We start from the raw sequence: 26,465 nt of genomic DNA on the forward strand, positions 1-26,465 counted from the left end.
CGTAGAGAAAGTTAGAGGAACTAAGTTGACCTTTTAACCCACATAATTTCTACTATTTAATCTTACTTAATGACCACCATCTTCATTTCATAAGACTCAAAGAAACACCAAACCCTCACCTAGAAGCTCCCCTTTGGCGAACCCACATCCCCAACCCCATCTCCATCAAATTCTCACTAAAACTCACAAAACATTGGAGGAAATCATTTTAACTTCAAAGGAGATTAAGGTATGTTAGTTTATTTGATGAATCAATGGTTAATTATGGTGAATTAAGCTTGGAAATTTTAAGGGTTTAGACTAAGTTTATGTTAATTGGTGTGGTGTGGTGTAGGTGAGATTGAGAGTTGATTTAATTAAGTTTTTGAGCAAACAAATAGATGAATTGATGGCTGACTTTAGCTGCATGACGGAAAGGTTTCCGGTTGCCGGAATTCGCCTCGGTGAGCAGCAATTGTTGCTCACCAAGAGCAGCGAATTCTGCCGAGAGAGCAGAGTTCGGCTTTCCTCTTATGAGCAGAGCTAAATTGCTCTTTTGAGGGCTGCAATTGCAGGCCTCTGCCGTCTGAGGAAGCATAAAATTTACGTTCATTGATCCTCGTTCATGTAGCTTTTAGTTCGTGCGATTTGGCAAAAGTTTGACGAGTTGTTAGCGACGAATTAAGTCGATAGAAAATATTTTAAAGAAAGAGTTTAAGATATGGAAAGTGTATAAGGAATATATTTTAAAGTTAAGTTAAGATTAGTTTATTAGTTAGTTAAAATGACATTTAAGATTGGTTATGAAAAATGGAATAGAATTATGTGTTAAAGATTATAAATAAGTTACGATTAAATCGTAACGCTTAAGTAAAAATTAGGTCGTTGAGATGTCGTTTGCGAGTTTGCTATAAGTTGAATACTAACATAATGTTAGCTATTCAAAGTGTCAAGATTGAGCTCGAAATGTGTTACTCATTATAATCTTTGTCGATGAGCAAAATTTTGACGATTAACATGTCAAGTTGCTAGAAATTTGTAAAAATGTGGACCTAGGATTGTATAAATTTGGGTTTAGTAGTTGAACTAAAGTTCAACGAGAATTGTTAAGAATTATTGTTGAACCTTAAAAGGGTTTTATCGAGTTAGTTTTATGTTAAGGTTAGAAGTGAGAGATATATAGCAAGTTAAGTTCGCGTTTTATCTCAAGTCTATAAATCAATCTAGTTAGACTCTTACCTGGTTTAATTTACATCTTACCTAGATCCAGAAAGGCAAGCGGCTAACTGATAAGGAGCGCCTTAAGCTAGACGACAATTATTTGATCGAGGTTTTTAGGAGTAGCAAGCGGTGAGTTTATATGTGTTTACATTTGAAGTATTTTAAAACTCATTGCTTTATACGCAACTGTTGTATACGAATTGCATGACATTATTTAAGAATGCATACTTTGCTTTGAAATGCATAGCATCATTTATAAAACGCATTGCTTTGATTGAAGCACATACATCATTGTTTAAAAACCAATATAGAGCTGATGAAACCAGTAATATGCGTTAACAAAACATAACGTACAAACAATATTATATAAAATGTAAAGCTATAAAGAATCTCCCTTAATATAGACTGATGTTAGTTTAACTTGGTTGAACTATCTCGGGACTGCATGAGGAAATGATTAATGCTAGTTAACTCAGTGGAATTATCTCGGGACTGCACTAATCGAGATACAAGGTTAACTCGGTAGAACTATCTCGGGACCTGTATCTCCCCAGCAACTCGGTCGAACTATCCTGGGACTTGGGACCAATAAATAAACTTTGATCACAAAAGTATGAAGTATGATCGTAATCGTAATCGAAGAACGCAATAAATCAACATAATGAGTCAGAAGCATAACAAACGTAAGGTTTCATCCGGTTCTGTAAGTGGATACATATCATTGAACGTTTTATAGCATTGTTTTGAATGTTTTTAAGTAATACTCATTTTTAAACCTATGAACTCACTCAGTGTTAACTGACCCCCCAATAGTGTTATGTTTCAGGTGTATAGTATCGGATGTGACGAACTTCTATCCTTGTTCGAGAAGTCCGAGAGTACGGAAAGAAGGAGTTAATCAGTAGTGCTACAGTAGTCGAGTCCTAGAGTGTAATTATGATTTGCCAAACGGTTTTAAATATTTTGTTTATACTCTGATATGTATAAAGGTTTTAAACTGCGCTTTTAAACTGTTTGAATTTATGTGGGAAACATGGCATTGCTTGATATGAGATATCGCTTTGTAAGACCCTGATTTCTAAAGAATGTTTTGTATCGATTTTGAATAGACGTTTGTATACGTCAAGATTGAAAGGCTTTAATGAAAATAATTTTGTATATAATTATGTCTTATCGATTTAATCGCGAAAAAATTATAGTGCTTTCTAGGCTTGCTACGGGTTCCGGAGCAATCACTCCCGTACCCTAGCGTCGGTCTTGACCCTCGATTTTTGGTCGTGACAAATCTAGACTCAGTTAGAACATGAAAGTTCTTCGCCTCGTCGATACGGATCCATTGGTTAAAACCTGGGTCAATTACAAGTTCAAACAAACCCAAAATCCGTCTAGAAGTATACGGTCTCGTCGGAATTGGGCTTCGAGGCCCAGATGACATGAAAGCTTACAATTTTGGTCTTTTGGGCCCTATACAAACTGGGTTTGACCCATTACAAAATAAAAATAAAACCTACAATTAATTACATGTCCGTAGACTCAAACGGGGCCCAATTTCGAGTTCATACGAACACGGAAATGTAAAAACAAGATCTGGATTGGTTCTAAAAAATCTGGAAACATATGGGAACGAAGAACAGAGGAGCACAAAAACGCCATTAGGAATGGCGGTGCCATGGTGTGGTGGCGTCGGTGCCACGTTGAGAAGAGGGTGACGGTTCATTGTTTGGTTCGGTTTTCATGCGAAATCACTAAAAAATGATCACAAAGCACAAAAAACATATTGGAATTGAAAAATAAATGTTTTAAACAGTTAAAATCATCCTAAAAACATGTTTCTAAGCAGATCTGATGGAAATTATGTCAAAACTACCAAGGACATAAAAAGCATGGCAATCATGTCAAAGGCACAATTTATATCAGGAACAGAGTTTGAGGCAATTTCACAGTAAAACAACCTAACATGCTATCTAACACATCAATTCTAGAGATTCTAAATTACATAACATACAATTTGGATCCTCAGAAGTACCAATATAAGTCATTAGCTTGTTTTCTAGTGATCTGGATGTGGAATCCAACTTTGAATCAGCATGGAACAGTGCATTATTGGTTGATTAAAGCATATTAGCTTGTTTTTTTGGACTGGAATCGAACATGGTGTGTGTGCGCTAAGGGGTTCGGCCAACACTTAGATTTTTAGAGTTTGGTGTCTATTTTCTATATAAACTGATATCACTGGTATGACCTTTATCTAGGCTGCCCTAGGGCTTTATTTATAGAGGTAAATATATGATTATGGTTCCTAGAGTCTAAATCAGGTCATAGTTCTGCTAGCTAGTGTTAGAGGTGAAGTTAAACATTACAAATGAGTAAAAACATTAGCTAAATATAGTTAGGATTAGGTTTGACTACCATTTAATTAATTAAATTTGCACCAAATCTTGTAGACTAAGTAAAAAAGGCTTAAAAGTTCATTTTGGCGCCTGAAAATATTAAAAACAAAATCTAAACCCTATGGATTTGAGTATGGTCAATTTTAGCCCGTCAAACTTGCAAATTAGCCCATAAACTTATAAGATATTTCAATTATTTGGGAAATTTTCTGATATGTCTATGGAAAAATTTGAAATTGAGAAGTTTGATCGCACCAAATTTTTTATCTTATGACAAATCAAGATGTGTGACTCTTTGACACAAACTGGATTTTGAAAAACATTATTTGAGAAAGATAAGCTGTTTGAGAAAGATGATTGAAGACGAGATTGAAGATTCAGATGAGAGAGCTCTATCTACCATTAAATGTTTATATGATGATATTTTGTGTGACTTTCTACGCGAAAAATACGCTTTCGATTTATGCAAGAATTTGATACGCAGTTCTTGAAGATAAATAGCACTTGTAAAATTCTTGTTTAAAACCGTCTACATATATGCTACACATGGATGAAGGTACGTCTTTGAAAATACACTTTGGGGAATTCATTTCCATTTTAATGGGTTTGGAGAGTCTGGATATTAAATATGATGAAAGATATTTGTCTTTTATGTTGCTTCATTCATTACCTTCTGATTATAAGCAATTTTGTGAAAATTTAATATTTAATTTTGATACACTTTCTGTTGAGAGAGTTAAATTATCTACCCTATTTTTCTGAAGGAACTAATGAATATGGAGTTAATGGGTAATGCTAGTCGAATGTCTTATATTACCTTCAGTATTATCATGAAGACATATTACGATAACAAGTGTCTGAAACATAGAAACTTTTCTTATAATTAGTTCAAAAAGAAGGGACATCTAAAGATTGATTGTTGGAAAAATCCCAAAAGCAGAAAATACTGAAAGCCTACACTTCAAGCCAATATCATTGAAGACGTCAAATGAGGATCATGACGATGTGCTAGCAATTTGGGACAGATATTCGAAGTTTTCATGCCTTTCCGGAGTGAACCAAATTTATGGCCGAATCTGCCTAAAGAACCGGTTGGAAGCATAATGTTCTCGAGGGGTGAACCAGTTGAAAAACCGGCCAAAAAGAATTATGAGCCGATTCACCAACCGGTTCAACCCAGTGAACTGGCTGATGAACCGGTTTAGGCCAAGACAACAACATAAATTTTTTGATCTAAAAGTTTATGCAGATTCAGGTTGTTCGTTTCACATTTGTGCCAATTTCAATTGGTTTTCCGACTATAACATAGTTGATATTGAAGTTGTTGGTATGGGCCACAATCAAACTTGTAGAATTTTGGACATTGGTTCAGTCAAGATCAAGATGCATGATGGAGAAGTTAGAACATTCACCGACGTTTGACATGTTCCTGAAATGCGTAAAAATCTTATCTCACTATCTAATTTAAAAATTTATGGATATGAATCTTATGGCAGGAATGGAGCCTTGGATATTGTGAAAGATGTTGTGGTGTTTTTGAAAGCAAATAGAGTTGATCGTTTGTATGAGATTGATGAATCAGTTACGACTTCGTCTCTTTCGTCAGATTTTATAGGAAAATATTAATCATGGATGTTAAAATGACATGGTTATTTCTTATTTTAATGTTTAATTTTGAGCTGGACTTACTATCTGAAAGCGACGTCGGATCTTGATGGTTTTGTATTCTCTTATACATTTATATGCTCAAAATAGTTAAAAGGGTGAATGAGAATTGATGCTCAAAAGTCACACCTAAAATGGTTTTCAAAAGGAAATTATCTATTCCCGCATTGGTTGGGAAACTTCACTTGATGTGGTTTATGTTAAATTGTTCATTAGCTTATTTACAAGCTAGTGAGCCTAAGGGCTTACAATTCAATCAACCAACTTCAAGAGACAATGGGTGCGCTCGGTCTGCGCACGTGAATGTAGCGACAAAGCTAGTCTCGTGCAAGTTCTATTTTTGCAATTTAATTTTCTTTTCAAATTATATAACACCACGCTTATTTTTTTAACTTGTCAATATAAGTTTTATGACTTGCCAATCTAGTTTTAATAACATGTCTCCTTTACTATACAATAAGGAGATGCATGTTATGAAATTTTGATGGTTATATAAAGCTATCAATTTCAATGTAAAAATACATTCAATGTTTAAATTTTACTCCCCAAAATTATATTCTTTGTGATAAAGTTCAGACGATAATTATAATTTGTTAAGAACAACGCTTTTGTGTTCTTGTGTTTTGTTTTATACTGGGAAACATTTACAATTCACATACAGTGAAGACAATTTTTTTTTAAAAAGGTGTGATACACGTGACTTGTTGGCAAAATACTGCAAGCGTACAGTGTCAACTCGTAATATAAACTGTAAAGTCCGGATATCGTACCCACAAGGAAAGCTACTAAAGACAACCAATTAGAAGAGTCGATTTGGATAGTTAGCAAGATAATTTGAATGATGTAATTAAACTAAATAGACTAAATAAACTGAAAACAATAATAATAACTAAAATAGACTAAAACTTGAATTTAATAAGCTGAAATTAAACTAAGAAGAAACTATATGAGAAGGAAATCAGGAATTATTAACTATACTTATGTTATTCAATAAATTGGTTATGGATTTAGTTGTTTTAACTGCAGTTCAGGCTATTCTAAACCATCTATATCGCTCTCTCAAGTCGCTACAGGCAAAAACGCACACACAACAACTAATAGGCAAATCACTCACTCTCGTGTTATAATCAACCTAATTAATTAATCAAATGGCATTTATTATGCAAACCCTAAGAATACGTAATCATCAATTCACTCTCGCGTAATTAGTTCCTACGTTGTTAATTGCTATAGTCTATCTCAATTTAGCTCCCTCGAGTTAAAACCAAAACACAAGGCAATAGTCTAGTTGATCAGATTAAACTAAGAATTAAGAACACAATTAACATGCAATTTGAATAATAATCCATAAATCCAATTCAATTAAATAAGCATAATTCAGTTAATAATCCCCAATTAAGGGTTTAGCTACTCATTGTCGAAGATAATTCAACAATAGAATCAATAGAATTCATAATGGAAAAGATAACAATGATATAGATCTCTCTAAAATAATCGTACCTTAGTCGCAATAGATTCCACAATAATAATGAAGAATAATCCAGAAAATTCAACAAGAAAACGATGAACGAAACTCAAAATAAGCTAATATAATGTTTAGGTCTAATACAATGATAAGCCAACCCTAATTATGATGTAAAAAGTGCTATTTATATGTTTTCCGCCTCAACTACTGACGTTAGGTCAAGTTTTAATGAAAACCCAGAAGCGTCCTTGAATTTGATGGAGATAGGTGACATGTCAGGGCATTTTTGTCCAATTTTCGTGAATTTTTGCCGTCTCGTGCGCCCGCATACATGTCTCGTGCGCCCGCATACACTGCTTCTGCTGCATACCATCAACTTCAAAATGTCATAACTCGATGTAGAAACGTCGGAATGAGTCGATTCTTGATTCTATGGAAAGCTTAGGATGTCTACTTTATTTCTTATAAAGAAAAAGTCAATTGAAGTCTCTAAGTATTCCAAAATCTTCAATCAATGAACATGGGTCAATTTCACAAGTAGAAACTTGTGCTGTCGGCGCCTATTTTCATCGGATCTTCGCACAACTTTCCTCTAAACTTCAATTATGATCCCAATGGCTTCCAAATGGCTTGATTATCATGAAGAACTCCAACATTATGCCTACTCAAACACAAAAATGAGTACAAAGAAGTTTAAAACCAACGTCAATGCACAATATATGACATATAAAACACACAGAATATAGGAGTATTTCTACTCCTATCATGACTCGATTCGATTTAGTTACATTTTCTATTTTCAATTGAATTCACTATTTTTATTTATTGTTTCTATTATTAATAAATTATTATTTCTGTTTGCGTATTATTTTGTCCAACAAATTCTACTGATGACATTGCTAAGGTCAAGGTCAACAAATTTACAGCTGCATGTCAATGGGTTGATAAATTAATTTATTTATCTTTTTTATCATTTTGCATTGACAAGTTCAAGATGTTCTTGAACTGGTTTCAGTTGTAGTAACCGGTTATGGTGAAGTGTAAAAGGTGGAATTTGATTGTTATTCTAATTTATTAAAGGTACAAGAAAACTCTAGCTAAGTAGGAAATTGTTAGAATTATTTCATTAATTATAATTATTTTAGGAGATTAATTTGTCCTAATATGTATAGAATATTAATTATACCTACTATTTGTCTTTGTATAGAAAAATAAAGTATAATTTCATTAGGATTATGATTTTTTATTCTTCGACCTATTTAAACTCTATAAATAGATAAATTTTATGACTTGTAGAATTTAAGAGTGTGAAATATATTAATACAACCAAACTATTATTTGGATTTATTGTTTAATTTCGGACATTAAAAAATTTATACCGTTTTTTTATAATCTTTATCTATTAATGAATAAAAACACATTTCTTTATCTGTAAATTAGTCTTTAATAAACCACGTAAATCTTATATTTGTTATAATTAGATTCTATATCTTACTATATTTGATTTTTTAATTAATTTTTCGTGTGCTAGTCCGCTACGACTAATCTCACAGCACAATAAAATTAAAATTGATAGTCAAGCCATAAGATTTTGTCATTGGGCTAGCAGCTAAAGGCGGACCAAAGGCGATAGAGGTGGCTAGCTAAATATATAAATTTGTTGTTGTAGAAGAGGTTGATGGCTTGAGTGTTACGTTAAAACTCCATTGTTGACTTTGCATGTGATCTATATATACATATTGTGCAAATTTAATTGAAGAATTATTTAAAAACTAAGAATTTAATAATTTGTAGGTATTATTATTACATTATGGAATATGCAATTAATCAAGGAAGCAGCTACATATTTAACTGCCAACTTAAATCATTATCAATTAGAGAATTTAGTCTTAATTTCTTATGAATTGAAGGTTAGATGATTTTAATGGGTATAATTGACCAAATTATGTCTAACCATGTTCTTAATATTTTTACCATTTAGTTTACACTTAAAAAAGTTATATCTTTAGTGAGTGTTTTAAAAAGATTTAACCATTTAAAAACACTCTATTTTTTGATTTATAGTTCCCCTTTTTAATATTCTTAGCTTTAACTTATTTTTTGACCTTTTAATTTCAATTGTAACTATTTATTTAAATAAAAAAAATTCAAATATGCTTTTTATATTATTTTATATCGTTTTAATATGCATTTTTATTATTAAAAATTAAATTTCAAAAATAAAATAATATGAAAGTATATATATTTTTTACTTCAGTTTTAATATATAATTATAATTGAAACTGAAAAATAAAAAACATACCAAAATTGAAAATTTTAGAAGGTGGAGCCATAAATAAAAAAGTCAAAAAATGGAATATTTTTAAACAATTAAGCCTTTTAAAAATCATATTTGTAGCTGAAAAGAATGAATTATACATTCATTTTGATTTATTAGTGTATTGGATGATATTTATTGAACAATTGATGTATTAAATATTTTTATTTTTTTAATGAAAAAATGATCTCTAATAAGTTAATAAGTTTAAATTCCTATTAAACTAAGTCAAAATTGGTTAAGCTCATTTTACGTGCATTTTTAATTTTTTATGCTTCTAAATATAATAATTATTTATTTCAGTTGAATTAATTTTACTAACTACTTAGTTTCGGTTTTTAAAATATTGGTTTCCTCTATCCTTTCAAAGTCCACATCACATGGATGAGATCTCATGTTTTATTTTGTGACTTTTAATATTTAGGATCTTTTATAAAAATGTCTATTTTAAATTATTTTTTTGTAAAAATATACTCTAAACTGTTCTATTATATATTTTTTAAAAAAATTTGGCTATAACTGACACAAGATGTAAATGTTTGGTAATTTTTGGATGTTGCCATGTCAGCTAATTTGTTGAGTTGGAAATGACATGAATGATATGTAGGTAATAAACCTGGTTCGATTTAAAAATTGCCGAAAAAGGAAAGGAATATAACAAATTGTCTAAATCTGGTTATTTTAAAAGATTATAACTGACACACGACGTAAAGATTTGCCTTTTTATTGTGATTAAGTCTAAATTAAATACAGTTAAATATGAAGGATGTAAATCAAATATCAAAATATTCTTGGCCAAAATGATAATGTCTTTAATTAATTGTTAAGTTTTCATGGATATTTATTTTTTGACACTGTTAGAGATTTTGAGTGATTAAAATTTATGTATATATTTAACTCTATTGTTTAGTAGGATAGAAAGTTGTGAATATCTATAAATTTCTAAAATTTTCACCTTAGATAAAAAATTAAAATTTGTCATTTTTAAATAATAATGAATTATTTTGAAATTTTATTATTTCAAAAAGATACTCATACATTTATAAATTTTATGTTCAATTCAAATCTATAATCCATAGATTTTATATTATGAATTAAAAAATTTTATTTAATAAAATTTATGGATTTTTTTTTTCAATCCACGTAGTACTTTCAGGATTTTAGATACCAAATCACAACTATGAACTTTATATCACATCTCAGTACATAATAATATTTGTTTTCAGTATTTTTTTATCGGCTTTAAATTGAAAGATTTATAATATATATGTCAATAATAATAACTAATTACATATCAATTTTTTGATATTTAAAGAAAAATTATATTTGTAGTGTTTAAGCTATTATTAGTATACTATTATTTGAATTTTATTTTTTTTAAGTTTATGTTTTACCTTTTATTAACATATCAAACAAGCACTATCAAGCTATTTTTAGGCTACTAATATGCAAAAAGGAAATAATCTCCATATTTATTTAAGGTTGGATGTCATATTAGCAAAAACAAATAATGCTAGACTTAGTATGTGCACATAATACATTTACATAAGTTAAATCTAAATGAACTCCTAGTTCAATTGGCTAGGAATAAGACCAAAATTCTAAAATTCTTGATTTCAACTTCTATGAAGATAGGATGGTGAAGATTAATTGGAATTTTATGAAAGGGTTTGTTTAAACTAATTAAAGAGAAGATTACAGATATTAGAAGCGGCGGTTCTGACATCGTTCTACCATGATAATGAGTTTCGTAGGCAGTGCATAACATAAACGGTGTGGATGACGTACATATTTACATATATTTGTAATCACTAATACACACAGACACACACACACACACACACACACACACATATATATATATATATATATATATTAAATGTTGTAGATGTAATAATATTTATCTTATATATCTCTATTAAAAAAAAATGACAAACTGTATGGATAAAGTTAAAATTTATTTGATAATAAATTCAATGCACTTTTTAAAAGTTTACTAAAATAGCAGATTTAAAAAATCAGGGTGTTTTGATTTTATATTTTTCACATTTAAATACAAATACTTCAAAAATAAATAAATATAATCTACTAATACAATAAGTGGTAATTTTCTACAATACACTAGTTTCCATTTTATTTGCAACTTTACCTACCGTTTTTGACTTTTCTTTTCAATTTTTTTTAATTTCACAAATATATTTTTTCATTTTTTAATGGTTTATTTTTTTTATAGATTTTTTCTAGTATTTTTTTATCGTATTTTTAGTGTAACTATGGTATATTTTGCGTTTCTAGTGTAATTATGGTGTTTTTATAGTGTAACAATAGCGTATATATAGTGTATTTATGATGTTTTTATAGTATAACAATAGTGTATATATGATGTATTTGGATATACCGAAATATACCAGAAATACACTAAAAATATAACAAAAATACACTATAACGTAAATATATTATAAAATCACTATAAATACACCATAAATTAATTTGTTCTTTATAAAATCAGTAGCAATAAACAAATCTATAAATAAGAAAAAGACAAAATAATTATATGAATAATAGAACACTTTTATAAATAAAAAATTATAGATCTACAATAATTTATTTACAAAAAGTTTAAATCATCACAAAAAAATCTAAAAAAATTACACAAATCTAAAAACAATGTTGAAAATTTCATAGCGCGAATGGAAGAGATGAACGGATTAGCGCGAACAGAAAAGACGAACGGAAAAACAACCGGAAACGACGAAAAATCTATCGGAAGTAGACGAACAGAAAAACGAACGGAAAATACGAACATAAAAGACGAACGAAATAGTAACCGGAAGAGACAAACTGCAAATCAAACGAAAAAAAAAAGAAAAGAATTTTGAGAGAGAAGACAGAAAAAAAAGAGCAACTATTTAAAAATTTAACCTAAAATGAGATAAAATATATAGTGGGTATTTTTATAAATAAATTAGTAAAATAGGTACCGGCGAAAATTAAGAAAAGATGACCAAAGTGTAAATAAATCTTTAAAATAGGATATTTTGTAAATAATCAAATTAAACATTATTGTAAGTCAAATATGAGAGACTTTAACATATTGCTTTCCATGTTAAATTAATCCAAAAAATCATAAAAAAAATTAGCCAAAAAATAAAATAAAATTAGAATATGATAAAGTCAAACAAAAAATGGTTCTAAGATCTTAAAATGAAAACATATAGACCCCCACCAATCTCAAAATATTAGTTTATAACAATACTATTATTAAAGTAGCAACCAAAAGATTCCAATTTAGTTTAATAAGTTTTTAAGACAGAGAGAAGGAAAGTAGGAAGCAAGAGAGGTTAATAATAGGATAGTTTGGTTTGATTTTGACCTTTCAAAGCTGCCTCATTTTAAGACAAGTGCCTTAATTCCATTAGATCATTTAACTGGCAGCATATATATAGTTTTGTTTGTTAATTAATTAGCTTTAATGTCCTAAACCAAATCCAACTTCTTGTCTCTAATTCCCTTACTGCATTTTCTTTACATTTTTCAGTTCTTGATCTTGTGAGTAAAAAACTTGTTCAGACAGCAAGAAAATTTATATTATTACTATAAATAGAAGATTACCCAGTTGACTCAGTATACCTATTTTATAAGTAATCATGCAAGAATCAAGCTGTCTCCATGCTTATTTTTCTTGTAAGTTTTAATTTTTTTTAATTTTTTGTACAGCTATTTTTTTCATTTTGGCTCACTTTGTTTGACCTTCTAGAAGCCTTGTTCTTCACTCCAATCTGAACCCTCTTTACATTTCTTCCTCATTTGGATGTTTTAGGCAGATTTTTTGTTGATTCATTTTTCATAAAGTTTCTAAATTTGTTCTTTGTTACATCATTTTTCCAAGTGAGTTTTTTTGCTTTTTTTCTGTTTTTTTCCCATTTTTTTGAAGTTGTTGGATGAAAACTTTGATGCCCAATTGCATGTTTTCAATTTATTCTCTTGTGGGTTGTTGTTTGATGTTCATGTTGCGAATTAGTCAAAGGTGAACACATGGGAGACTTTAGCTATAGTTTTCATATTTGAAAAACAAAAAAGTTCTTATTATGATAATACATTTATAATATATTGGTTTGATTTACCTTTTTGTCTTGCTCAATGGGATCTGGATGTGTCACCACTCACCAGGAATATTATTGATGGTTTTTGTTGATTTCTTTTGATTAAAAGGTTCTATGCTTTTTTGGGTTTTTCTTGTTTTATCTTATTTTTTTTATTTCCATGAGTATGTATTCAGAACATAGTTTAATGAATTGTTTCTCTTTATGTGCCATTTTTTGATGTTTATTAGTATTTCTTTTCATGTCAATTACTATGAAATATGAATACTTTGTGTTAGAACTTGTGATTTGACACAAGTGAATCTCTTTGTACTATTTGCAATCACTTTTAACTTTCTACTTTTGTTGATAGATTTTTGCACTTATTGATTATTTGTGATTTTGTTCTGTCCAGCTGCAATATTGGAATCTGCCTCTTTAAGTTAATGGGCATATATGCTTCTTGAAGGGTCAAGTTTTTGTAGCGTTTTCTTCACATTAAGAAGCTGGAATTAGTGTGTTCTATCATTTATGTGCGTTTGAGCAATTTGGAGACGGTAACTGTTAATTGTAAAGAATGGGTGGGGGTAGAAGAAAGAAGCATCATTTTAGCAGAATCCATGCCTTTACATGTGGGAAGGCTTCTTTCAAAGAAGATCATTCTCTTATCGGAGGACCCGGGTTCTCACGGGTAGTGCATTGCAATGAGCCTGAGTGTTTTGAGTCTAGTTTGCGCAATTATGGAAGCAATTACATTAGTACTACTAAGTATACTCTTGCAACGTTCTTCCCTAAATCGCTGTTCGAGCAATTTAGGCGTGTGGCAAACTTTTATTTCCTTGTCTGTGCCATACTGTCTTTCACGCCGCTGTCTCCCTACACTGCAGTCAGTAATGTGGTTCCTCTTGTTGTTGTTATTGGGGCTACAATGGGAAAAGAGTTGGTTGAAGATTTTAAGCGAAAAAGGCAGGTGTGTTCGTGTTACTTGTACCAGTTAAATGCAGCTTTTAGCCTTTATATTTGATGCTTTATCTGAATTGTAAATAGAATTGTGTTTTAGATAGTAGCTTGGGGTCAAATTTGAGGCAAAACCTGTGAAAATATGAGGCTTTTTTCATATTTCTTGGTTGAACTGAGAATTTAGAGCTGATTTCTTATGTGCTTCCTCTTTTTTTGACTTACAATGTTCACATTTTTACTGCTATATTGGATGCATAATTTGGTGTATCGAATTGTTATCAGGATATTGAAGTCAATAACCGGAAGGTTAAAGTGCATTGTGGGGATGGTCATTTTGAATCTACAAAATGGTTGGATTTGAGAGTTGGGGACATAGTAAAAGTGGAAAAGGATGAGTTTTTTCCAGCTGATCTTATCTTACTTTCATCGAGTTATGTCGAAGGTACTTGCTATGTTGAAACCATGAACCTTGATGGAGAAACGAATTTGAAAATTAAACAAGCATTAGATTCAACTTTAAATCTTCAAGAGGACTCTAGCTTTCAAGATTTCAAGTCTTTAATAAGATGTGAAGATCCAAATGCGAATTTGTATTCGTTTATAGGCAGTTTGGAAGTTGAAGAGCAACAGTATGCTCTTTCACCTCAGCAGCTTCTGCTTCGAGATTCGAAGTTAAGAAACACATATTTTATATATGGAGTGGTTATTTTCACCGGTTATGACACTAAGGTTATGCAAAATTCAACACCACCACCTTCCAAGAGAAGCAAAATCGAGAAGAGGACCGACAAAGTTATCTATCTCTTGTTCATCATGTTGGTTTTAATGTCTTTTATTGGGTCAATTTTCTTTGGAATTGCAACAAGTAAAGATATTGAAAATGGGAAGACGAAAAGATGGTATCTTAGACCAGATGACACTACTGTTTATTATGATCCAAAGAAAGCACCAGAAGCGGCTATATTGCATTTTCTGACAGCTCTTATGTTGTACAGCTATCTAATTCCTATTTCCTTGTATGTCTCCATAGAAGTTGTTAAAGTTCTTCAGAGCATTTTCATCAACCAAGATTTGCATATGTACTATGAGGAAGGCGATAAGCCTGCAAGAGCTCGCACCTCAAATTTGAATGAAGAACTCGGCCAAGTTGACACTATCCTTTCGGATAAAACAGGAACATTGACATGCAACTCAATGGAATTTATCAAGTGTTCTGTGGCTGGGATTTCCTATGGCCGTGGCGTAACTGAAGTTGAGAAAGCTATGGCAACGAGAAAGGGGTCTCCATTACTTTACGATGATGAGATAGAAACTGAAACGAAAGTTTCCGTGAAAGGGTATAATTTTGTGGATGAAAGAATTAGTGATGGTCATTGGGTAAATGAAGCTAATGCAAGTGTAATCCAGAAGTTCCTTAGATTACTGGCTGCCTGCCACACTGCAATACCTGAAATTGATGAAGAAACTGGAAAAATGTCATATGAAGCTGAGTCGCCCGATGAGGCAGCTTTTGTTGTTGCAGCTAGAGAACTTGGATTTGAATTCTATGAAAGAACACAAACAGGCATCACATTGCATGAGTTGGATCTAGCAACTAACAGCAAAGTCGTAAGGTTCGTTTGTTATCCCTAGATATCTATTGCATGGTTATTATGATAGAGGTCGCCTTAAGCTTTACTATATATCTGTTTTTCTCAAGTATGTTGTAACCTTAATATTGTTTCCTCAATTCTGCAGATACTATCAACTTTTGAATATTATCGAGTTTACGAGCTCTAGAAAGAGGATGTCTGTGATTGTAAGAAGTGAAGAGGGGAAGCTGCTACTATTTTGTAAAGGTGCTGACAGGTTGGTGATATGGAATGTCTCCTTAATCATAGATCACCGTCTGCTCTTAGCTAATTTAAAGCTGCTTGTTATTTTCAAATTTTACTATTTCTACGCTATAACGCATTTTGAAATGTTTCTTCAATGAGCAGTGTCATGTTTGAGAGACTTGCAAAGCATGGAAGAGAGTTTGAAGAGAAAACTAAAGAGCACATTAATGGGTATGCTGATGCTGGTCTGAGGACTTTGGTTCTCGCATATCGCGAGCTTGATGAAGAAGAGTATAATAAGTTCAATCAGAAGTTTACCGAAGCCAAGAACTTAATAAGTGCAGATCGTGAGGAAGTGATTGAGGAAGTAGCTGCCGGAATTGAGAGGGATTTTAATCTTCTTGGTGCTACTGCTGTTGAGGACAAGCTTCAACAAGGGGTGAGTCTTATAAATCATTGAGCATTCTATAAATATACAAATATCTAGTAGTTCCACATTATCCTGAAAAATGATATTGTAGTTGAAAATTTATTTACTCTTTCCTCTCATTTCAGGTTCCTGAATGCATTGACAAGCTTGCACAAGCTGGCATTAAAATATGGGTTTTGACCGGTGATAAGATGGAGACTGCTATTAATATTGGGTATGATAAATATATGTCAGTTGAGTCTCAGTAGACTGTGGACTTTGATATGCTAGCATTTCTGACTTGATGTCCAATCTTGCAGTTTCGCCTGTAGTTTGCTTCGGCCAGGAATGAAACAAATAACAATCAGCTCAGAGACTTCAGAAATCAAAAACCTCCAGAAAATGGAGGACAAGGATGCTGCTGCTAAGGTAATTTCACTTTCCAAATGCTGTCCAGTTCCTGTTGCATTTAGACAACTAGAAAGTTCGTCACTTATTACTGCGGAGCAAAGTTATAATGTTGATTTAAAAATGATATGATGTTCATGACTCCATAGGCTTTCAAGGAAAGCGTCTTGCGACAAATAAATGAGGGGAAGGCAATTCTGAGTTCATCAAGTGAAAATCTTGAGGCATTGGCGTTGATCATTGACGGGAATTCACTTGTTTATGCTCTTGAGAGTGATATCCAGAATGAATTTCTAGAGCTTGCCACCGGATGTGCATCTGTCATATGCTGCCGTTCATCTCCTAAACAAAAGGCTCTTGTAAGTTAAACTAACTTCATTGAGTATATAAATTGCGAATAACTGGGAACGGTCAATGCCGTGCTTGGTGCTGTTAAATTTATTATAAACTGAAGTAAAAAGTGTCTGTGAAAACAATGCAGGTGACAAGATTAGTTAAGACAAGAGCAGGTAGTACAACATTAGCAATTGGTGATGGGGCAAATGATGTTGGTATGCTTCAGGAAGCAGATATTGGCGTCGGGATCAGTGGGGTTGAAGGAATGCAGGCAAGTATATTCAACAAACTTTTTCTTAAGGCTTCTAATCTGTAAAATGCAATTTATTCATCAGTTTCACTTTATGAACACTCAAATTCAACTCTAGCAATTTTCAAAATTTCAGGCAGTCATGTCAAGTGACTTTGCAATTGCACAATTCCGATATTTGGAGCGCCTGCTACTCGTTCATGGGCATTGGTGTTACAGAAGGATATCATCAATGGTACAGTATTATCCTTTTACCAATAATCTTCTTGAGCAATGAATTAAGTGTTTGACATACTAATTTTCTGTTTCTCAGATATGCTATTTCTTTTACAAGAACATTGCGTTTGGCTTCACTCTCTTCTTTTACGAGGCATACGCATCATTCTCGGGTCAAGCTGTATACAATGATTGGTATCTGTCTCTTTACAATGTCTTCTTCACATCTCTTCCTGTGATCGCGTTGGGAGTATTTGATCAGGATGTTTCTGCTCGATATTGCCTGAAGGTTTGTTCAATAATTTAATTCTTCCTCTTGCCAACTATAATGAGCTGTTTCTGAAACTCAACAGGAAATGACACTGTTTGTAAAATTCTTGTTCTGACAGTTCCCACTATTATACCAAGAAGGAGTTCAGAATGTCCTGTTTCACTGGCAGCGAATCTTTGGCTGGGCATTTAATGGTATTTTAAGTGCTACCATAATCTTTTTCTTCTGCATTTCTGCAATGGAGAATCAAGCTTTTTACAAAGGCGGGAAAGTTGCCGATATAGAGATCCTCGGGGCGACCATGTACACATGCGTAGTTTGCGTAGTCAACTGCCAAATGGCATTATCCATCAATTACTTCACGTATATACAACATCTCTTCATCTGGGGTGGGATTTTGTTCTGGTATCTATTCCTCATGGCTTATGGAGCTACGGATCCTTCCATATCGACTACTGCCTATAAGATCTTCATCGAAGCCTGTGCACCCGCCCCGTCCTACTGGCTAATCACATTTTTTGTGCTGATCTCTACACTCCTCCCGTATTTTGCTTACTCAGCCATCCAAATGCGGTTCTTTCCAATATATCATCAGATGATACTATGGTTAAGAAATGATGGGCATACAGAAGACCCTGAATACTGTAATGTGATACGGCAGAGATCTTTACGGCATACAACAGTTGGTTATACTGCCCGTTTTTCAAAACGCGAGCGACTTTAAGAAAATTGTTGGTGAAATAATTTGCACAGATTTTCTCACTGTACATATGTTACACAGAAAAACGGTTGTGTTTTAGTTTGTGCTGTTTTAAAGAAAGCTCGGGCTAGTTGACTTGATTGGGCGAAATGATGCAGCGAAAACTTCCAAGCATTCAGTGCAGGAGATTTCTCTCTACAATGTCAGCACTTTCGGCCAGCAAAATCGAATGCTGACGACTTTGCGCAAACGGTGAGATTGCTTGTTTACGGCCGGAAAGGTGGCGATTTTGACTTATGGAACTTAGGATATAGGAACGATGCATATCCTTAATTTGTTCATTATGTTGTATAATAATACATTTCTTCAGCATACAAATTTTTGAAATTTTATAGGAATATATTGGTGATGTTTCTCATATTGTTTTTGTACATTATTAGCATCAATAAGAATCTAATAATATTGTGTTATCCATTAGTTTTAAAGAAGTTTAATTCACATATTTTTGATTTTCTTCACAAAGAGAACGCATACTTGTTTGATTCTTATAGTAATATGAAAAGAGTGAAAATCATTTGGATTCATAAACTTGTGTGGCAGAATCAATTTTTTTTCCATTAAGGTCAAATAGACATAAAAGTTTATTATTTCACATCAAATAAGTCTAATTTTTTTGATTTTTTTCAAATTCCACTGCAATTCAAATCATAAGATGAACAAAGTAACTTTAGCTCGAATTGCGTCTAAGTCTGATTTCGTTGTCTGGCCTGTTAGCGGAAAGGCAAACTCGAAATGCCAATAAATCGGCTAAAAAGGAGATATTATTAATTGGAAATTATGAGTCACGTTACTTAGGATCTCAAACCTCTCATTACGCAACGAGGTCTTCCGTTTGTGAACGAATGGTTCACCTGGCGACGTGATTTGAATCTAGATGATCTGATTTTTGAAAGTTCCGGATTTACTCAAACTTGACTGATTCCGTGATAACAAGTTTGTGAACCGAAACGATGCACTATGAAAATGTAATATTGTCTGGTAGTTTTGGTGCAATATCAGTGTATTTCATAGATAAAAATTAGAGTTTGCATTAATACCTAGTTATTGGCATCCAAAAACAACAAATACTGAAGTCAAGAGTTTCTCACAGAATCATTAGTTACAGCAAAAAAAATTTAAAAAAATTCATTCCATCTCGGCAACCAAAAACAAGAACATGTCTATCAAAATTTTGAGCCAAAAAAATAAATTAATATCTCTAAAACAAATGCCTAGTTAACCAAATCAATTTAGCCCTACAATCTAAAATTTGTTAGCAAATTAATGAAATTAACAATGATTAATGATATGAAAATAATTACAATAAGCTCTTCGTCACGACATACCATCAATCGGTCAAGAAAAAGTCAAGCCTAAGAATTCCATGGTTGACTTTGCCATTACAGAAGTAAATTCATGAAAACTAATGACACCATCACCATCTGTATCTGCTTCTTTCATCATCTCTCGAAGCTCTTTATACGTTAACGGTTGTCCCATTTTAGCCATTGATCCCGCTAGCTCCGCGGAGCTAATGTACCCGTTACCGTCACGATCAAACAATTGAAATATGTCTAGAAGTTGTTCCTGATTTACGAAAATTTCTTCGCTCATATCGGGTAATATTGCGCTAACCAATTCATCAAATTCTATTGATCCATTTCCATTTGAATCCATGTTTGCTAATAGGACATGAATTTGATCACCTGAAGGCTTGAGCCCTAATGATCTTAACAATGCTGCGAGTTCTAAAACGGTGAGGCTCCCATCGGAATCCATGTCGAAACGATCGAATATGTCTCTTAATTGTTCCACTCTTATTGCTGCCATTGCTGCCATTTTCTTTGAATTTGTAATGTGTTATGTTTAATATATTCTCTAGCACAATCACCGTGCCCAAAAAAATTTAAAAGAATAAAAAATCAAGGTTTTCAAGACATGTAATGATTTTAGATTACAGAAAAAATGATGACATTGTATTATTTAATTATTTTTATGGCGGCGGGCGGCGGCGGCAGGGCGGCGGGAGATAGAGGAGAATGGAGTAAAGGGTGAATTTTCCATATGGAGGGGAATGGCAGGGTGGTTTTTTGTATTTTCTGCTATGGTTGGTTAATTATAGGGGTGTGGTTAAGTTTGGATTTTCCATGTTTAGTGAGAATTATTTTTGACAAATTAATAAACGGGTTGTTTTATTTAAATTATTCAATTTCTTGGAAACTCATATCTGCCATATTTAAATGGAAAATGGAGGGTGTTACATGTACAGTTCAGACATGAGGTATTGTGCCACAGCTACAAATAATTGAGCAACTTATGCAATAAAATAACAGAAAAATTAAACAATAAAACCATGCTAGCTTGGCTAGTTGTTCAATTTGGGAGAAAATAAAATATTAATCATTTGGATAATTTTCATTAATGGTCCCCGAATTTTTTCAAACCGCCTAAAATTTAAAACGTATTAACTACCCTAACTATGGCGGAATATTTCCGAGATGTTAATAAACAAGACGTACTTCTATTTATCGAAAATATTTTCCATTCCGTCCAACCAAGATCCGAAGTATACGCCTTATTGGATAGAATGCCTTTTTCAAATTAATAAATTATTATATTATATTTTGAATATCAAGCCACGAACCATATCAGCGAAATTTGACGGTGTTTAAAAAAATTGAGGCAGGGACAATAGGGATTTAAATTTGTAGTACATGATGGTTGAGATACATTTCAAATTTTAAAGACGGTCGAGATATAAATTTAAAATATATGACGGTGGAATATCTTTTAAACTTTAGTGACAGTTGGAAGAGAAATTAAAATAGGAGGATCATTGGTGAAAATTATCCGAATTATTTAAAGATATTTTTGGAGGAACTAGTCATTATAGTTTTAATGCCACTGTACATATAAATTATTTAGTTTTAAGCTGTTACAAAATAAAAAAAAATGAGAAAATTAATGGATAGAAAGAAGCAAAGTAAGAAAATTAAACTAAAACTTAAAAAAAAACCCAACTAAAACAAACAACGACCGGTATAATATTATATCACAACATGTAAAGATCCTAGCAAAATAATACAGAGATAATTGCTTTAATTTCTGATTTTAGATTTTAATTACTACTTCATATAGTTATTTTTGAAATTAATTACATCCCTTTTCATTTTCTTAATTTATTTAACTGTTTTCTTCTTTATTAATCTATTTATATTATGAAATAATTTAATTAATCAAAATAAGGTTTAATTTAATTATTTAATTTATTAAGTTTAAATTAATCCAAATTTTTTTAAAAAATTATACTAGTATATAGATATTAATTATAACAAATTTTCTAATAATCTAACAAATAAAAAATAATTCACATCTTTTATTAAGGTTGAGAGTGTTGCTGTTCAGTCTCAGCATTAGCCTTACAATGTTGTTTTTCATGATGACCAAGAGCAACAACTTTAGCTCCAACCTCAACATCTCCGCCTCTACACCACCGGCTTTTCCTCTTCATCCACCCGAAATACCCTCTACGCGTCGCCGCCGTCTCTGATGGCCGTACTCCGGCGGCTGCAGCCTCTACTCTGCGACTGCATACTCTACCCAGAATGCAAGAAAGAATTGCAAGAACCACAAGAACAGAAATAACTCCAAAGAATGGCCCAATAGATCCTGATGAAGAATGCCAATTTGCGCCACTAGTTGATGAAACTGCCTGTGGGATATAGTTACTCGGTTGTTGTTCAATCTGTCCGGCCATCGCCGGCGGTTGCTGACCTGGCAATGATGTGATTACAGATGCCATGAATTGTGCTTGTAAGCTAATGAATGAACGTTATGAATATATATATACACACTTAAAGCTGGTTCATAAACTATATAAAAGAATAAAATTAACCTATTTTAAAATCGTTTAACTTTACATTTTTTATTTATCTGATCTCTAATTTCTATTTAATTTTATCCAATTATTTAAATTTATATCTTTTTATTTATCTGGTTTCTGAAATTCATTTGGTCTTATCTATAGTTCATGAACTTTGATATTTTGCTTTTACATGTATTCAAATGGATGCCCGTCTATTCTGTTGTACCATGCTTCGTGAAGTTGATAAAAGAAATAAAATCATTTCCACGTTTGAAAAAAGTAATAAAACCATTCCGTGAGACTATAAAATGGACGAGCATCCGTTTGAGGAGTTAAGAAATCAAAAATAAAAATTATAAGACCTAATGTCAAAATTGAAGGATACGACTAAATGGAAGTTTAAAGACCAAATTAACAAAAAGCGTAAAGTTAAAGAATTTTAGTGTGCAAACGCACACAAGGCTGTGCGAACGCACAAGGTACATATATATATATATAATTAATTAATTGAAAAATAAAATAACATTATGCTATAGCTCAAATAGTACGTGTGTTGTATAACATCCGGGTAATAGTGGAATTAAATACTTTTACAAATGCCAAAACTACGTATCTCCAAATAATAAAAGAAAAAATCATTTCTTTTTATTAAAAGTAGAAATATGATTGTACTTTAATTTGGAGTTCTAAAAATTAGATCGGTGATAGAACTGATGTAACCACCGATTTAAATTTTAACCGATTGAACTAGTTCAATAGGTGGCTGAACTGTTTAAACAATATTTTTTTAGATTTTTTAAATATTATATAAAACATATATATTTAAATTAAAAAGTTAAATCTATAATTCTCTAACTATATGAAATATAATAGAAATTGAATGTTGAAGATTTACTTTTTTTCAAATAAAAAAATTATAACCAAATTTATAAAATCAGATTTCATAGTTTAACTAGTTCAACAATTCAACAATTTGAACGGTTTTTTTTTTTTTTTTCAATCTGACATCCATTGTTTCATCTTTTAAGAAAAACTGAATTGGAGTAACCATTTATTTATAGTTAAATTGGTTAAACCAGCCAGTTCGGTCCGATTCTAAAAATAGTGCTTTAATTAAGGCTAAATCCAATTTAAAGTCCTTAAACTTTCATTTTTTAATTCATCAAGTCTTTCAACTTTTATTTGACTTTCTCAAATCTTTAAACTTTCATTTTTTGATTCATCAGGTCCCTCAACTTCTATTTGACTTTTTCAGGTCCTTAAACTTTTAATTTTTGATTCATTAGGTCTTTAAACTAAAATCCATTTAAGAACCCAATGAACAAAAAAAAAACTATCAAGAACTTGAAAAAGGCAAATAAAAATTGAAGGACCTGATGAACCAAAAAATGAAAGTTTAAGGATTCGAAGAAGTCAAATAAAAATTAAAGGACCTAATGATTAAAAATGTATAATTTAGGAACTTCAAAATAGGTTTAGCCAAACTGACCATGCAAGGTGTGATTGAGTGGAAGACAAGATGGAAAGCGGTAAAGCTATGTGTGTGTGATTTATGAAATAGGTTTTGATATGTACAAAGTTAAAGGAGATGAAGTAGTGTGTGCATGCTTTTGATGTTTGCATGGCTTTAGAGGAAAGCTGGCTTTTGCTTTTCTTAATAGCAAAGTAATAAGAGATCGATGGGTGCATCAATCTACTCAAATATTTAATAGGTTATTTCAACAAAATAAAATTAATAGGTAATTTTTAAAAATAATTTTTATAAACAATCTTACTTTCACATCTCTCGTCGTAATGCCTAAACTAAATTTCATAAATTTATTTTCTCTCGACCTCTATCTTTTTATCAGTTATGTCATCAACTTCACTCCTATTCCTTTCCCATCAAAATCTAATATCGTGAATTGTAAGTGCTAAACAAGTGATCTATTGTAGCATTAATTTTTCTGTCCAAATAAAACTCCAACTAACTATCACGTCGTTAATATTTGGGGGAAAAAGGAGCTAGAGCGATGTCAAAGGTATTACGGAGAAAATTAGATATTAAATTTTAGAAACTAAAGTGGAAGGAAGACGAAAGTTGAGGGATTGTCATGAAAATTATCCATAAAATTTAGTTATTAATTGAATGCATCTATTTTAAATAACTTATACTAGGGATCCTAAGCAAATAATTAAACAAGAAACATGGAAGGTAATGGGTAAATAGTTAGTGCAGGAATTGTGCAAAGTTCATTGATCCCACATGGCACCATTTTATGATGTATTAAGAATGGTCTTTTTTTTTAGTGAGAAGAATGGTCTTCTTTAGTTTCTCTTGTTATGGTTAAATTAAATAACTAAGAGAACCACATTCACAACTTGGTGTTTGGACCTCAAGCAACCGGTTAAATACAAGCATGAACAAAATGTACCTATGAACCAGATAAACAAGTTAAATGTAACCCATGAACCAGATGTAAGAAGTAGAGTACTCAAATGTTGCATTGCAGATTCATGAAATTAAAATGAATGGTGCTGATTCTACTACAGTTGAACAGATTTCCCTAATGTAGTACATGATATGCCATTCTTCTAGGTATGATGACAAGCTAGATAATTAAAGAATCAACTCAGTTCTAATCTGCTAAATAACTTCATCTAAAGTCTAAACCAGAATGCAGAAATCAATGTCAAAAGTGGGCAACATCCCCTTCAAATGTTGCAGATGTGAATTCATGCTGATTTGACTACAGTTAAGCAAATATCCCTAATGTAGTATATATGCTGGCCTATCAGCGCAGAACTTACTGAAGCAAAACTACATTAAACCCATGCAACCAAAACTTAGAGATACAAGCCAATCAAAAAAGTTAAATCTCGACCAAAAAAAAGGTTTTAGTGACTTGTCAGCCCTTAGAGTTCTTCTATTTGCCTTAAGCACATGGGCCGTTTACTTCTTGCCAAATGGAACAAAAGATGTTCCACCCAACAGAAAGTGTCCCTTAAAATTTCCAGTCCAATATTTACACTTGAGTTGCTGCTAAGATCATTATAACCGAGCCCAAAAACTTGTTTGGCCTCTGCACTGAGTTCGAGTCCTTTAATATGTTCCATAGAGACCAGAACCTGCTATCAAATATTTGAAATCCCACCATGTATAAGGAGGACACGAGAAGTTTGAAAGCAATTATCCACTCTGAGTACTTATTAATAGAGTCCATTAATAAGATGGAAAAATACTTCATCTCGGAATCATCTCTTCTTACAATTTTTCTGGATTGCTTTGTCTCATCAGGGATGGCAATATTAGGCTCTTCTGCCAGTTTACAATTCAGGAGTTTATATATAACACCGACGATCTCAATCAAATTTTTAAAAATTTGATTCTTAATGTTTTTTGGTGTCTCCATCAATCGGATATAACCCTTGACACCATTATTTAAATCATATATGAACTGATCCAGTTCATATGTATGAGAATGATGAGAAAAAAACTGCAATCCAAGTGCTTCAGCCATTCTCAAAATGCCCAAGCTCTTACGAAATAATTGAAAATAAATTATTGCCAAAATCCTCTAATTTTGAAGCTCAATTGAGAATTTGAAGAATAACATTCAAAGTTAGTTTATATCGAAGGCAAAATCAAAGGAGGGCGAGGCCCCGCAGCTGCTCGTCTTTTCTGCTGTCACTTCCGAACTATTTCCAACTGAAAAGTCATGCCCTAAAAAACGTTCTCCATTATCCTGATAAAACCTTTCGTAAAGCGATCAGAAGCTTTACGCTTCTGGAAAAATAACTAATACGTTAGCCAATCCAATAAGTGAATTGGCTTTTTACACTACTAGAAAACAGTCATTTAGCGACGGATTTTTCCGTCGCTAAATGACCAAAATCCGTCGCTAAACACATTTAGCGACGGATTTGCGACGGAAACAGTCCGTCGCTACATTTTTGGTCGCAACGTTTAACAACGACGGAAAAAAAATTTAGCGACGAATTTTGGTCTCGGTTTTAGCGACGGAATTTTAAATCCGTCACTAATTTTAAAAAAATTTAAAAAAACTTTAAAAAAAAATTAAAATTAAATCGTAAA

General features: G+C 32.0%; 3 protein-coding genes across 4 annotated transcripts; 1 reads left to right on the forward strand and 2 right to left on the reverse strand.

Annotated features, from left to right (window-relative positions):
* The first annotated feature begins 12,359 nt into the window (after positions 1 to 12,359).
* On the forward strand, positions 12,360 to 18,956 carry LOC126686664 (putative phospholipid-transporting ATPase 9). Of its 2 annotated transcripts, none has more exons than XM_050380808.2 (12): positions 12,360 to 12,721; positions 13,535 to 14,089; positions 14,362 to 15,692; positions 15,817 to 15,927; positions 16,059 to 16,335; positions 16,452 to 16,540; positions 16,626 to 16,734; positions 16,863 to 17,072; positions 17,195 to 17,324; positions 17,440 to 17,534; positions 17,613 to 17,804; positions 17,905 to 18,956. In XM_050380808.2, exons 2-12 carry the CDS (start codon positions 13,697 to 13,699, stop codon positions 18,508 to 18,510), a joined length of 3,543 nt encoding a protein of 1,180 aa, XP_050236765.1. In that variant the 5' UTR covers positions 12,360 to 12,721; positions 13,535 to 13,696; the 3' UTR covers positions 18,511 to 18,956. The 2 variants fall into 2 exon arrangements, with proteins under 2 accessions (XP_050236765.1, XP_050236766.1); XM_050380809.1 differs by lacking the exon at positions 12,360 to 12,721 and adding an exon at positions 12,802 to 12,925.
* An 850-nt stretch (positions 18,957 to 19,806) lies between these two features.
* LOC126686226 (probable calcium-binding protein CML15) lies at positions 19,807 to 21,847 on the reverse strand. The gene has a single exon (XM_050380271.2). It carries the CDS (start codon positions 20,362 to 20,364, stop codon positions 19,882 to 19,884), a length of 483 nt encoding a protein of 160 aa, XP_050236228.1. The 5' UTR covers positions 20,365 to 21,847; the 3' UTR covers positions 19,807 to 19,881.
* Positions 21,848 to 21,881: 34 nt separating this feature from the next.
* LOC126686227 (uncharacterized) lies at positions 21,882 to 22,357 on the reverse strand. Its single transcript, XM_050380272.2, has one exon. The coding sequence runs from the start codon at positions 22,325 to 22,327 to the stop codon at positions 21,905 to 21,907; it is 423 nt and encodes a 140-aa protein (XP_050236229.1). The 5' UTR covers positions 22,328 to 22,357; the 3' UTR covers positions 21,882 to 21,904.
* Between the last annotated feature and the right edge of the window lie 4,108 nt (positions 22,358 to 26,465).

This window comes from Mercurialis annua, linkage group LG6 (genome assembly GCF_937616625.2).
Source record: "Mercurialis annua linkage group LG6, ddMerAnnu1.2, whole genome shotgun sequence".
NCBI lineage: Eukaryota > Viridiplantae > Streptophyta > Magnoliopsida > Malpighiales > Euphorbiaceae > Mercurialis > Mercurialis annua.

What these genes read in the sequence shown, in the direction of transcription:
- LOC126686226 (XM_050380271.2), bottom strand. Translation starts at nt 20,364, where the DNA reads ATGGCAGCAATGGCAGCAATAAGAGTGGAACAATTAAGAGACATATTC.
- LOC126686664 (XM_050380808.2), top strand. Translation starts at nt 13,697, where the DNA reads ATGGGTGGGGGTAGAAGAAAGAAGCATCATTTTAGCAGAATCCATGCC. An exon ending in GAGACTGCTATTAATATTGG is followed by an intron (nt 16,541 to 16,625) that starts GTATGATAAATA and finishes CCAATCTTGCAG; the next exon opens with TTTCGCCTGTAGTTTGCTTC. An exon ending in CTCCTAAACAAAAGGCTCTT is followed by an intron (nt 17,073 to 17,194) that starts GTAAGTTAAACT and finishes AAAACAATGCAG; the next exon opens with GTGACAAGATTAGTTAAGAC.
- LOC126686227 (XM_050380272.2), bottom strand. Translation starts at nt 22,327, where the DNA reads ATGGCATCTGTAATCACATCATTGCCAGGTCAGCAACCGCCGGCGATG.